The 12,172-nt window shown below is 43.6% G+C and overlaps 1 protein-coding gene across 1 annotated transcript in view; it reads right to left on the reverse strand.

Annotated features, from left to right (window-relative positions):
* LOC120939943 (probable assembly chaperone of rpl4) overlaps positions 1 to 382 on the reverse strand; it is a 639,324-nt gene extending 638,942 nt beyond the window's left edge. The window contains exon 1 of the mRNA XM_040352408.1: positions 157 to 382. Within this exon, the coding sequence (XP_040208342.1) occupies positions 157 to 337 (181 nt within the window). The 5' untranslated portion in view covers positions 338 to 382. The remainder of the gene's footprint in view (positions 1 to 156) is intronic.
* Positions 383 to 12,172: the final 11,790 nt, after the last annotated feature.

Raw genomic sequence — 12,172 nt, forward strand, 5'->3', positions numbered from 1 at the left:
AGCACGGGATCAGATGTTAGTACACAAGCATGGCATCAGATGTTAGTACACAAGCATGGCATCAGATGTTAGTACACAAGCATGGCATCAGATGTTAGTACACAAGCATGGCATCAGATGTTAGTACACAAGCATGGGATGAATGGATCTGCTCACCTCCTCTCCTCTGCCTCCTCTTGTTGCTCTTCTTGCTTTTATTTTGTCCTCCCATAGCTGACAGCCCCGACCACTCTCTACTCTCAGCACTCTCAGATTCACTTCCTGCAGCACCATGTGCAGAACAGTGTGTGGATCTCAGCTGGGACGGCGGCCGCCAGAGGACAAACCTCCTCCACATGCGATCCTGACACACGTCTGATCTGGTTACATTGTATTCTTGGAGAGACCAAAGATAGCGACTAGCGAGTGTAAAGAAACTTTACTTCGGACTCTGATAGTGAGGAAAGTCTGATCTCCCCGATTGATAAATATGAAAAATACTGAGGAAGACCCGGATAGAGGAGGCAGAAGAGACTGAATGTTGGGATGTTTATTTATTGGTCAGCTTACTACACTTCATCATGTATTACTATTATTATTATTATTATTATTATTATTATCCATATATTATTGTTACTATTATTATCATTTATCATGTATTATTGTGAACACCAGGATGCGTGTTATTATTATTTACTAATTATTATTATTATTACTATTATAATTATTATTATTGTTATTAGTATTACTATTTACCATGTATTATTGTTGTCATTATTATCATCCATATATTATTATTACTATTATTAATATATACAATGTATTGTTATAATTATCATTTAGTATTAACCATATATTATTATTACTATTACAATTATTGTTAATATTGTTATTATTTACCTTTTATTATTATTAAAAATAATATTATCATTAATATGTTATTATTTTGCATTTATTATTGTTTCTATCATTATTAACCATGTATTATTATAATTATTATTATTATTATTATTATTATTATTAACCATATATTGTATTTTTATTACTATATTATTAACCATGTATTATTATAATTATCGTTATTAACTATATATTATATTTTTATTACTATTTTAACTATGAATATTTTTTATTATTACTTACCATGTATTATTAGTATTGTTGTTGTTATTATCATTAATATTATCCATATATTTCAACCTTCAGTCACTTTTTATTTACTCTTGAGTAGCGTGAAAGATACATCACCATATATTATTGTTACTATTATTATTTGCAGGTATAAATATTATTATTAACCGTATATTGTTATTACTGTAATAATAATAATTATTATTAGTATTACTTTTTTCCATTTATTATTATTTACCTATTATTATCGCTGTCCATTAGGGATGAGCCGAACACCCCCCCGTATGGGACTCGAACGTTCGAATTCAAAAGTGCTAATTTTAAAGCCTAATATTCAAGTTATTGTCGGAAAACGTGTTTGAGAACCCGGGTCTTGAGCTCAGCGAAGCTGGCCCCCCTACAATCAGCACAAATAAAAACTCAAGTGTGTTTCTTTAGTGCTACGTTTGTGCTGTTTTGTGCCGCAAAAATTTACGTTTGTGCTGCTTTTATTTTGAAGATATTAGCAATTGTTTTTTCCAGACTATGACATCACACAGCCCCCCTACAAATGCCAAATGGCACAAAACTGGTCTCGTTGGTTAGTGCTACGTTTGTGCTGTTTTGTGCTGCTAATATTTCCTTTCTATCTTTTATCGTTTTTGTGTTATTAATGACTTATTAAAGGTCACCAAAGGTCACACAGCCCCCCTACAACGCCCAAATGACACGAAACTGGTCTCGTTGGTTAGTGCTACGTTTGTGCTGTTTTGTGCTAAAAAAAATTGTATTTGTGCTGTTATGGTTTTAAAGTTATAACAGTTTAATTATTTTTTCAAACCCCACTCACTTTGCCCACCTTACAATCAGCACAAATAAAAACTCAAGTGTGTTTCTTTAGTGCTATGTTTGTGCTGTTTAAATTTCCTTTCTATCTTTTATCGTTTTTGCGTTATTAATGACTTATTAAAGGTCACCAAAGGTCACACAGCCCCCCTACAACGCCCAAATGACACAAAACTGGTCTCGTTGGTTAGTGCTACGTTTGTGCTGTTTTGTTCTGCTATTATTTCTGTTCTATCTTCTATTGTTTTCGCGTTATTAATGATTTATTAAAGGTCACCAAAGGTCACACAGCCCCCCTACAACGCCCAAATGACACAAAACTGGTCTCGTTGTTTAGTGCTATGTTTGTGCTGTTTTGTGCTGCTATTATTTCTGTTCTATTTTTTATCGTTTTTGCGTTAATGATTTATTAAAGGTCACCAAAGGTCACACAGCCCCCCCTACAACGCCCAAATGACACGGAACTGGTCTCGTTGGTTAGTGCTGTTTTGTGCTGCAATTTTTTTTATTTGTGCTGTTATGGTTTTAAAGTTATAACAGTTTATTTCTTTTTTTCAAACCCCACTCACTTTGTCCACCTTACAATCAGCACAAATAAAAACTCAAGTGTGTTTCTTTAGTGCTATGTTTGTGCTGTTTTGTGCTGTTTTGTGCGGCTAATATTCATGTTCTATCTTTTATCGTTTTTGCATTATTAATGATTTATTAAAGGTCACCAAAGGTCACACAGCCCCCCTACAACGCCCAAATGACACAAAACTGGTCTTGTTGGTTAGTGCTACATTTGTGCTGGTTTGTGCTGCTAAAAAATTTATTTGTGCTGTTATGGTTTTTAAGTTATAACAGTTTTTTAGTTTTTTCAAACCCCACTCACTTTGTCCCCCCCTACAATCAGCACGAATAAAAACTAAAGTGTGTTTCCTTAGTGCTGCGTTTGTGTCTATCTTTTAACGTTAAGGTCACCAAAGGTCACTCAGCCCCCCACAACACCCAAATGACACAAAACTGGTCTCGTTGGTTAGTGCTACGTTTGTGCTGTTTTGTGCTGCTAAAATTTATACAGGATTTATATAGCGCCAACAGTTTGCGCAGCGCTTTACATCAGGGAAGACAGTACAGTCACAATACAAATCAATACAGGAGGGATCAGAGGGCCCTGCTCGTTAGAGCTTACAATCTAGAAGGGAGGGTCAAGTGGAACAAAGGGTAGTTAGCTGTGGGGGATGATCAGATGGACTCATTAATGATTTATTAAAGGTCACCAAAGGTCACTCAGCCCCCCTACCACCCCGAAAGGACACAAAACTGGTCTCGTTGGTTAGTGCTACGTTTGTGCTGGTCTGTGCTGCTAAAATTTTTAGTTGTGCTGTTATGTTTTTTTTGTTGTTTTCAAACCCCACTCACTTTGCCCCCCCCCCCCGTACAATCTGCACAAATAAAAACTCAAATGTTTTAGTGCTATGTTTGTGCTGCTAATATTTTTATTTGTGCTGTTATGGTTTTTAAGATATAGCAGCTTGTTTTTATTTGATAACAACCCACTCACTTTGCACCCCATGTTAATAAATCTTAAAAACAAACATACTATTTGTTAGTGCTACGTTTGTGCTTTTTTGTGCCATAAAAATACAAATTTGTGCTGCTTTTATTTTTAAGATAATAGCAATTTGTTTTTTCCCAGACAATGACATCACCCTGCCCTCCTGTCCCATACCTGGTTAGTGATCTCCTGGTTAGACAGCAGCAATTGGAGCACAGCAAGGTATGGGTGCCTGTGATCAGTCCAGTAGACTGCGTGGTGGCAGCAGAACCGGCTGGTGGCATATAAGCTGGCACTGAGCTTGGCTGGCAGCAGACTGTGGGTAAGCAGCTGGAAGCAGGAGACAGGTGAGACCTTGCTGGACTGAAGAGCTGTAGCAGGCTTGATGAGCAGGATGCAGGGTCAGATGAGCCGGGTCCATAATGGTCGGGCAGATCAGGCATAGACGACAGACAACAGGATAGTCGGGTCACAAGCCAAATCAGCAACAGGAGTTAGATCAGGCAAGAACAGAAGGCAGAATCCAGAGACACGCCATGGTCAGGGCAGGTAGCAGTCAAACGGAGGTCAGGAGCAAGCTGGGTTAGGATCAGAAGTCAAACACAGCAATCAGGAACGAACACACAGAAGCTGCACACCAAACTGTAGCCTGTTTATATAGTCTGTCTGGCACCAGCATTGATGACATGCTCGCGCTCATCTGCCCGACCAGTTGCCAGTCTGCGCATGTGCATATGTATGCACAGGGAGACATCATTTGTGCTATGGGAAAGCCTTTGCTGAAAAACCCTACAACAGCCAAACAAAATGAAAAGGGGCTGGGGCTGGTTGGTTGCAGCACAAAACAGCACAAACGTAGCACTAACCAACGAGACCAGTTTCGTGTCATTTGGGCGTTGTAGGGGGGCTGTGTGACCTTTGGTGACCTTTAATAAATCATTAATAACGCAAAAACTATAAAAGATAGAAAGGAAATTTAAACAGCACAAAACAGCACAAACATAGCATACTTGAGTTTTTATTTGTGCTGATTGTAAGGTGGGCAAAGTGAGTGGGGTTTGAAAAAAATAAATAAACTGTTATAACTTTAAAACCATAACAGCACAAATAAATAATTTTGCAGCACAAACGTAGCACTAACCAACGAGACCAGTTTTGTGTCATTTTGGGGTTGTAGGGGGGCTGTGTGACCTTTGGTGACCTTTAATAAATCATTAATAACGCAAAAATGATAAAAGATAGAATGGACATTTTTGCAGCACAAAACAGCACAAATGTAGCACTAACCAACGAGACCAGTTTTGTGTCATTTTGGGGTTGTAGGGGGGCTGTGTGACCTTTGGTGACCTTTATTAAATCATTAATAACGCAAAAATGATAAAAGATAGAACGGGAATAATAGCAGCACAAAACGTAGCACTAAAGAAACACACTTGAGTTTTTATTTGTGCTGATTGTAGGGGGGCCAGCTTCGCTGAGCGGGTCTTGCCCCAGGGAACATGTATCAATGGAAAAAAAAGTTTTAAAAACTGTTGTTTTTTCTGGAGCAGCGATTTTAATGATGCTTAAAGCGGGGGTTCACCCTAAAAAAAATTCTAACAATACATGGAGCCGACCTAGGAGACCAACAGTATGCTGTTGTTTTTTTTTTTTTTTTCTTACATACCTGTGTAGGGCTATTTTCACCCACCGGCGTTCCCTCGGGAGTGGGCGTTCCTAATCACAGGCTGTGATTGACGTGCTTCTGACCGGCGCATACTGCGCGTCACGAGTTGCCGAAAGAATCCGAACGTCGGTGCGCATGCGCCGCATAGAGCCGCACCGACGTTCGGCTTCTTTCGGCAACTCGTGACGCGCAGTATGCGCCAGTCGAAAGCACGTCAATCACAGCCTGTGATTAGGAACGCCCACTCCCGCGGGGAATATTGAGTGACAGGGGAGAAACTGCTGCAGTACTAAGGTAAGGATCGCCATTAAAAAAAAAAAACAATGGATTAGTTATTGTCTCTGCCTGCTAGTTTACTTGAGCCAAAGTCAAAATTTCGGGTGAACCTCCGCTTTAAAGTGAAAAAAAAATGAAAAATTCCTTTAAATATCGTACCTGCTGGGTGTCTATAGTATGCCTGTAAGGTGGCATGTGTTTAGAATTGTCCCTGCACAAAATGAGATTACTATAAGAAAAAAGTAATTTAAAACTGCTCGCGGCTTTAATGTAATGTCTGGTTCCTGCAATATGGATGAAAATCATTGAGAAAAATAGCATGTGTTTCCCCCCACCCCCCCCCCCAGGTCATTACAAGCCCCTTTGGCCCTATATACTTTGAACAGCGGTATACAGGTGGTGCAAACAAGACAGGGACTGTAGGTTTGTTGTTAAAGTGGAGGTTCACCCAAAAAATAAATTTTTAACATTAGATTGAGGCTAATTGTGCGAAGCAGAATCGGGTGTTTTTTTTTTTTAAATCAATGCAGTACTTACCGTTTTAGAGATATATGTTCTCGGGTGAACCCCCGCTTTAAGTAGAATATTTGTAATTTTGAACTGGTACCTTTTTTAAAGTATAGCTCCAGCCATAAAATCTATTTTTACGCTTTTCTGAAAACATAGAGAAGGATTATCACCCCTGTAACATTTGTTTTGCTGTCTGTGTGCATCTGTTCAGAAGATTGCAATTCACTTTCTATCCCAATGACAAATGATGTTTTGAAAAAAAAAAATTTTTTAGTGAAAGAAGGATTGGTGATAAAGCATCAGTGGACAGGAGACACCTCTTAGGCCGAGTACTCACGGCAGGACATGTCTGATGAAAACGGTCTGCAGACCGTTTCCATCGGACATGTCTGGCCGGGGCCTGCCCGGGGACTTCTGTTCGATGGCTATACACACCATCGAACAGAAGACCGCGCGTAAACAATACGCGGGGCGTGTCCGCGGTGTCGACGCGTCGATGACGCGGTGTCGCCGCGACAATGACGCGCCGGCGTGGGCGGCCTGCCTTGAAAATGCTTCCACGCATGCGTCGAAGTCATTCGACGCATGCGAGGGATGGCGGGCGGCAGGACATGTACGGTAGGTCTGTACAGACGACCGTACATGTCCGGGCGGACAGGTTTCCAGCGGACTGTTTTAAAGCAAGTCCGGGAAACAGTTGTCTGCTCAGAAACGGTCTGTCAGACAATTGTTTGCTGGAATCCTGTCCGCGCGGCTGTACACACGACGGAACATGTCTGCTGAAATTGGTCTGCCGACCAGTTTCAGCAGACATGTTTGGTCGTGAGTACGGGGCCTTACAGGAGAGAATTTCCCTTCCTAGGGCTAGATTTCCTCTCACTTCCTGTTGTCTCCTTTCCGTTTGCAAGTAGTAATCGTTTGTAAGTTGGATGTTTGAAAGTAGGGGCCTGCCGTATATACTTTGCAGAAATTTGGGCCCTAGGTGTTGGTGTTGCCACAACACTGTAAGCCTTCACAGTTAGTCTTGGTGGGCGCTGGAACTCCCTGCTGTGTGAACTATTATATCAGGAATTGTAATTACATGCCATTGTTGAACAGTGGTAGAAAAATTGGGCCACAACTCTGTAAGCCCTCACAGTTACTCTTGGTCGGCACAGGAATGGGCCCTGCTGTGAAATATTAGATCAAGAATTGTAATTACATGCCCCTGTTGAACAGGAGCTGAACAATTGTGCCTTTGTTGGTGGTGGTGTTGGTGCCACAACACTGCAACCCCTCACAGATACTCTAGTTGGAGCACAGGAATGAGCCCGCTGCAAAGTATTGCATCAAAAATTGTAATTACCCGCCCCTGTTAAACAGGGGCAGAAAAATTGGGCCTTAGCCACTGGTCGCGGTGCCCAGAACCAAAAATGTTCTTACAAGCTATCAGCATGATCATTGAGGAGGAAAAGGATAGTCACTCAGCAAGCATAACAGTATAGTCACTCAGCATCAGCATAGGCAGTCTTGAAGGGATCTGACATTTAAAAAAAAATTACTTAGTTACATCAGCATCAGGTGCTTGGTAGCTGGTGGTGATCCAAGCCTGATTGATTTTTATGAAGGTCAGTCGATCGACCGAGTTGGTGGAGAGGCGCACCCTGTGATCGGTTACAAAGCCTCCAGCAGCACTGAATGTGCGTTCTGAAAGAACGCTGAATGCAGGACAAGCCAGTAGCTCAATTGTTAAATGCTTTCTTCAGCTCTGTGTATACAAAGGAGCATGGTGGAGCTCATGTCCAAAATGGGGGTGGGAGTGACACAGCCCCAAATCCACAATGGCTCAAAAGTGATATGGTCCAGAAATATTTAGACAGAATAAAGGTGGATAAAGCACCTGGACCAGATGGCATCCACCCACGGATCCTAAAAGAATTGAGCTCTGTAATTTCAAAGCCACTGTATCTAATATTTAGGGACTCATTAATGACAGGAATAGTACCACTGGATTGGCGCAGGGCCAATGTGGTGCCCATATTTAAAAAGGGAACAAAGTCTTTACCAAGTAACTATAGACCTGTTAGTTTAACTTCTATAGTTGGGAAGATACTGGAACGTTTAATAAAAGACCACATGGATGAGTTCTTGCTGGAAAAAAACTATTTAAGCAGCAGACAGCATGGATTCATGAAAGACAGAAGTTGTCAGACAAACCTGATTTCCTTTTATGAAGAGGTAAGTAAAACCCTGGACAGAGGCGTGGCTGTGGACGTGATATATTTGGATTTTGCAAAAGCATTCGATACAGTTCCGCACACACGGCTCATGTGTAAGGTAAGGTCTACAGGATTGGATATATCAGTTTGTAAATGGATAGAAAACTGTCTGAAAGACAGAATTCAGAGAGTCGTGGTTAATGATAATTACTCTGAATGGTCCAAGGTTATCAGCGGTGTACCCCAAGGTTCAGTGCTGGGACCCTTACTTTTCAATATATTTATAAATGATATTGGGTCTGAGATCAAAAGTAACATTTCTGTCTTTGCAGATGACACCAAGCTATGCAGGGGAATAACGTCCTTGCAGGATGTCTCCAATTTTACAAGCCGACCTCAATGCTCTGTCTAATTGGGCGACTGAGTGGCAGATGAGGTTTAATGTTGATAAATGTAAAGTTATGCACTTGGGGGCTAAGAATATGCATGCATCATGCATGCTAGGGGGAGTACAACTGGGGGGATCTGTAGTGGAGAAGTATCTGGGGGTTTTAGTTGATCATGAAATGCCAAGCTGCGGTTTCCAAAGCAAGCAAAGTCCTTTCTTGTATTAAGAGAGGTATGGACTCCAGAGACAGAGATATCATTTTACCCCTGTACAAATCATTAGTAAGACCTCATCTGGAATATGCAGCTCAGTTTTGGGCACCAGTTCTCAAAAAGGATATCGGAGAACTGGAGAAAGTGCAGAGAAGGGCAACCAAACTGAATTTATTCACTCTTGAGAAGAGGAGATTCAGGGGGATATGATCCACATGTACAAATATATAAGGGGTCCATACAGTGAACTTGGTGTTGAGTTATTCACTTTACGGTCAACACTGAGGACAAGGGGGCACTCTTTACGTCTAGAGGAAAAGAGATTTCATCTCCAAATACGGAAAGGTTTTTTCACAGTAAGAGCTGTGAAAATGTGGAACAGACTCCCTCCAGAGGTGGTTCTGGCCAGCTCAGTAGATTGCTTTAAGAAAGGCCTGGATACTTTCCTAAATGTACAGAATATAACTGAGTACTAAGATTTGTAGGTAAAGTTGATCCGGGGTAAATCCGATTCCCTCTCGGGGGATCAGGAAGGAATTTTTTCCCCTGCTGTAGAAAATTGGATCATGCTCTGCTGGGGTTTTTTGCCTTCCTCTGGATCAACTGTGGGTATGGAGTTGGGTGTATGGGATTGTACTGTGTTTTTTTTTTTTTTTTGTGGTTGAACTGGATGGACTTGTGTCTTTTTTCAACCTGACTAACTATGTAATTACGTACTGTGCAAAAGCATTCGATACAGTGATTTTTGTGGTTGAACTGGATGGACTTGTGTCTTTTTTCAACCTGACTAACTATGTAATTGCGTACTGTGCAAAAGCATTCGATACAGTGATCCATCCTCAAGAACCAGTAAGCCAGAGGATTTTCGGTGGGAAAGGTGTCCAAGTCTGATCTTGCCCCTAGGTATTCCGCACCATGTAAAACAGACGCTGGCGATGGTTGCTGGAACCGGTCATACCTAAAGGCTGCGGACTAAAAAATTGTCTGAACGCATCGATCAGATGGCCACCTTCTCCACCTCTGCTTCTGTGACTCACCGAAGCCTCAGCAACACGATGTCCAGGACCTGGATTTTGTAACCCCCCAGTCTCTGGGAACGCGTTGCACAGACCTTTCTGCAAGGCCTCCTGAAGATGTTTCATCTTTTGCTCCCTCTGCGCCGGCAAGATAAGGTCCGCAACCTTATTCTTGTAATGTGGATCAAGGAGAGTTGCCAGCCAGTAATGATCCCTCTCCTTGATAGCACAAATACGAGGATCCTTCCGCAGGCTTTGCAGGATCAGGGAGGCCATGCAGCGTAGGCTTGCCGAGGCATTCGGTGCAAAGTCCTCTGGGTCACTGAGGACGACAGGATCCGCAGCCACCTCATCACAGCCACGTACAAGTCCATGGGTTCCTTGGGACTGTAATTGATCCCTTGAAGACTGCTGCTGATGCTGAGTGCTAGGCTCCACCTCCATGCTGACACAATCCTCCTCCTCCTCCTGTGTGATAGGCAGGCAAGCAGGAACACTGTCTGGATAAAGGGGGCCTTGAGAGGTAAGGAAGTCCTCTTCCTCCCTCTGTTCTGCCTCAAGGGCCCTGTCCATTATTCCACGCGGCGTGTGCTCCAACAGGTGAATTAGAGGGACAGTCTCACTGATGCATGCACTGTCACTGCTCACCATCCTCGTGGCCTCCTCAAATGGTGACAGGACAGTGCATGCATCCCTGATTATGGCCCACTGGCGTGGGGGAAAAACCCAAGCTCCCCTGACCCAGTTCTGCTGCCATATCGGCACAGATACTCATTGATGGCCCTCTGCTGTGTGTGCAGCCACTGCAGCATGGCCAACGTAGAGTTTCACCTGGTGGGCATGTCACAGAATAGGCGGTTCTTGGGCAAGTTGTATTCCCTTTGGAGGTCTGCCAGCCGAGCACTGGCATTATATGACCGTCGGAAATGCACACAGACTTTCCTGGCCTGCTTCAGGACATCCTGTAAGCCCGGGTACCTGCCCAAGAACCGCTGCACCACCAATCTAAGGACATGAGCAAAACAGGGCACATGGGTCAGTTGTCCCTGTCGCAGGGCGGAGAGGAGGTTGGTGCCATTGTCGCAAACCACCATTCCTGGCTTAAGCTGGCGTGGCGTCAACCACCTCTGAGCCTACCCCTGCAGAGCTGACAGAACCTCTGGCCCAGTGTGGCTCCTGTCCCCCAAGCACACCAGCTCAAGCACTGCATGGCATCTCATTGCCTGTGTACCTGCGTAGCCCCTTGAACGCCTACGGAGCACCGCTGGTTCTGAGGACACATCAGCACAGGAAGAGGCCACATAGGAAGAAGAAGAGGAGGGGGTGGAGGAGAGAGTTGTGTCACAACCAGTAGTAGCATTTTGGAGGCGTGGTGGCGGAACAACCTCCAACACTACTGTACCTTGTCCTGCGTCCTTCCCAGCTGCCAACAGAGTCACCCAATGTGCCATGAAAGATAGGTAACGTCCCTGTCCATGCCTGCTGGACCATGAGTCAGCGATAATATGTACCTTACCACTGACCGCCCTGTCCAGCGAGGCATGGACATTGCCTTCCACATGTCGGTAGAGAGCCGGAATCGCCTTCCGTGAGAAAAAGTGGCATTTGGGAACTTGCATTCAACCGCTGGCCATGCGGATGGCTGGGTGAGTACTTCTTTTGGTGCTGCAGCAGCTAGGGGAAGGAAAATTTTCCTGGTACAATCTGCCATGGGTGTACCGATAGTAGATTGCCCGCATGTACTAGGCTGTGACACACCTAATTCTACACCTTCAGTCCTATCAGTGCAGGCTTCAGAGAGTACTGAGGGTATAGTGGGGTTGGAGCTCCCAGCTGATGAGGGGCAAGAGGAGGTCCGCTTTGTTCTTTGGTGTGGGTCTTTGAGGCAGTGCTGGTACAAGCCCATTTGGTGCCTAGGGCGAAGATGGCAAACTGCGCCCCCCCCCCCCATTTTTAAGAAAGAATCAATGTTGTTTTAAAACAAGAATATACTTAAAGCAATAGAACAAAGGACTGTTCCCCCTTGAGTGGGACTTTGAAAGCCACAGACACTGTGATGCACTGCCCCCGCTCTCCTGCACCTGTCAATCAACAATAGTTAGATTCATGAATCTATCTATTGTCGCTGATGCCGCCCACTTTTCAGGTGTCCGGCCCCTTGTCGAGCGCCAGGCATCTGAATTACAGCGGTAGGGGTGTATTTGGAAGTGCCTGATTAGATCCATAGGCTCTAATAGGCTTTCTAATTAGAGCCTGTGGGCTCTAATAGGCTTCCAAATTGTTAAGCAGCGGGCGCACTGCTGTGCGTTCTCTGCTTACGTAGTGTTGTGTTAGGGAATCGCTTCTCTAACACTGACCCACCTCTCAGGCAATCAGGTGCACCAGGTCTGGTTACCGGTCACCTGATTGGCTGAAGCAATAGATTTGACCA

Source organism: Rana temporaria, chromosome 5 (genome assembly GCF_905171775.1).
Source record: "Rana temporaria chromosome 5, aRanTem1.1, whole genome shotgun sequence".
NCBI lineage: Eukaryota > Metazoa > Chordata > Amphibia > Anura > Ranidae > Rana > Rana temporaria.